At 26.5% G+C, this 2,709-nt stretch overlaps 1 protein-coding gene across 1 annotated transcript; it reads right to left on the bottom strand.

Moving 5' to 3' along the window:
* Window positions 1–338: 338 nt before the first annotated feature.
* On the bottom strand, window positions 339–1,203 carry LOC137822819 (uncharacterized). Its single transcript, XM_068627821.1, has one exon. It carries the CDS (start codon window positions 921–923, stop codon window positions 576–578), a length of 348 nt encoding a protein of 115 aa, XP_068483922.1. The 5' UTR covers window positions 924–1,203; the 3' UTR covers window positions 339–575.
* Between the last annotated feature and the right edge of the window lie 1,506 nt (window positions 1,204–2,709).

Raw genomic sequence — 2,709 nt, 5'->3', positions numbered from 1 at the left:
CTTTAAGAATAACAAAACCAATGAAATAAACTAATTTTAATATACAAAACATTTTCATAGAAAATTCCATTCAATCAAACTTCTCTTAATACGATGTGACTTGCTAATTAAATGTCACATTAAAAATCAATATTTTCTCAATTATGTTGATCCATCAAAGTCTCTCATTATGGATCTAATAGCTAGTTCAGTCAGTGGCAAGTGAAGCTAGAAATGAATATACAATCAGATTTCATAACTGGATACAAATAAGCGATTCATAATTTTGTCGATCATATTAATTCTAGCTCATGATTTATTTGAAAATATAAGAAACATCAGAAAATTGCACAAAAAGGTAATGGGAATCGAGCTCCATTTAGTTTATTTCATTACACGTTATGATCATTCTTCATTCTGTATATATAATATCAAAGATAGATTAATTCTTAATTTCATTTTGGCTCTCCAAAATCAATCCAAAACATAATTAAGGTATTAATAACCCCATAGATACAACATTATATCACATACCAAGAAAATTAAGAGACGTTGATTTCGATTGGAAGGGTATTTGTGTTCACATGACTTTATGTTCAGTCCTCGTTCACGATCAGAGCTTCACTCTTCTTCCCTTTCCCGCTCCTTCTCCTGCTTCCGGTGGCCGAAACGACACCGTCGTGGCGGAGATTTCCGTCGTTGAGCATCAACGGCAAGTCGTTGGCGTCTTCGCCGTCTTCCTGGGTGGCGATGCGAATGCAAGAGCAACGGTTCAAGGAGGCGAAGAAAGCCGTTGTGACGCCGTTGATGAACCACATGGCCACGCCATCAAACTTTCCGCAGCCGGAAGAGGCCTGCGTCGACGAGGCCCTGGACTCGACGGAGTTGGATGATCGGAGAGTGAAGAAGCCGGTGCAGGCGGAAGAAGAAGTGGTGGCAGCCATGGAATTAGTTTTCGCTAAGAAGTTGAAAGGAGCACAGCGAGAACAGAAGGTAGACCTTAAGAAGCTTCAGCTTTCGTGGTTAACGGACTCTACAAAGTTTAATCAACGATAACAATCAAGTTTAATATAAAATATTCGTAATTAAGTACTTTTCTAAATGTTGTAAGAAGATGTAATGAAACAATATAATAAATTTAACATTTCTTAAAATAAAGTTGTTCGTGAATTTATATTAAAAATGTATATGTATTAATCATACCTTAAACTCTTTTTCTAGAATAAATAATTAATTATTGAAAGCAGACAATTATTTTCCATTATTGTAGACTCGTAAACTGCACCGGTAATGAAAATTGTGTAAAAAAAATAAATAAATATTATATATATAATCTTATTTATACACTCGTAAGTATTATTGTGTCTGTGTTTTCATATTTTTCAAGTATTTATGATAAAATGTATTGAGTTTTAGAGTTATCGTCAATTTGACCGTATAAAACAACATATTTAAGATATTTTTTTTATAAAAAATGTTATTTTAATTACTGTATATTTTTAAAAATACTAAATGTGATTAATTTTTAAAATTGTTTTATTTTAATAATAAAATTAATTTTCTTTTCGGTGTGTGTTTTTACTAACATATTAACACTTCATTTTGATTTCTTAGTCTACAAAGTAGGACGTCCTATATTTTTAAAAATATATATTACATGTATGAAATATTAAATTTAATTTATTAAAATAAAAGCACTATAATTTATTATTTAATTTTTGTATTGTTTTAATTTGAAAAATGAAATACAATCAGATTTTAATTTAAATTATGAAAACTTACTGATTAAATTTTAATAATTGATAACAATTAAATATTTTAATAAGTATAAAGTAACAAATTTCTCAATTCATTCTATTAGAGAGGTTATTAATTAAGACTTACAAAGTATTCTCATTCTCATAATTATGTGTGTTTTAATATATATATATATATATATATATATATATATATATATATATATATATATATATATATAAAGGAGACACATATAGATGTTGAGTAAGACTAATTAGTTAATTACCCCTAATTTCAATGATGTTTTTATATTTTACGTTATTAAATTTCAAAATTAGTGTTTATATTATTGTTAATTTTGTTTTTTTTAAATTATATATATATATATATATATTATTTCTTAATAAAATTTACAATTATATTCTTTTATAGTAACATTATCTATCGAGTAAAATTTGAGACCAAATTATTTAAACCATATTATATATTGTTATAAAGGAATTAAAATGAGTGTAAACTTTACATTCTCTAAAGTTCGTAAATTTTAACAACCAAGTCATTTCTAATATTTTATATTAGAGTAGTATAACAATTTCTGTACTACGTGAAATTCATAATTAATAAATAAAAAACAATACAATATAAAATCTCATCACATATTTTTTTTAGTAAAATTTATCAATTTATGTGTATGACGATATACTATAAGTGATCTTATAAGTGATCCAATAACGATGTGATAACGGATCACCTGTAAAATAAATAAACTCTCATTATAATCAACTGTAAACAACTTTAATAACATCTTAAAAAAATACATTTTAGTTATTAATCAACTATATAAAATCAACTTGTAATTAAGTTGTAATTAACTTGAGATTTAAAATAACCATGTTATTGATGGTTTAAGCTATGTATTATAATTGATTGTTAATTGTAATTATAATGTTTGATCCTAAGCTAAATTAGTATGTAGTGGCGTCCCCACACACT

This window comes from Phaseolus vulgaris, chromosome 9, assembly GCF_051622355.1.
Source record: "Phaseolus vulgaris cultivar YP4 chromosome 9, ASM5162235v1, whole genome shotgun sequence".
Lineage (NCBI taxonomy): Eukaryota > Viridiplantae > Streptophyta > Magnoliopsida > Fabales > Fabaceae > Phaseolus > Phaseolus vulgaris.
Note: the sequence above shows the minus strand (reverse complement) of the source record. Positions and strands in the feature narration are given on the sequence as shown.

Bases quoted from the DNA above. Each gene is read 5' to 3' on its own strand.
- LOC137822819 (XM_068627821.1), bottom strand. From the start codon at position 923: ATGGCTGCCACCACTTCTTCTTCCGCCTGCACCGGCTTCTTCACTCTC.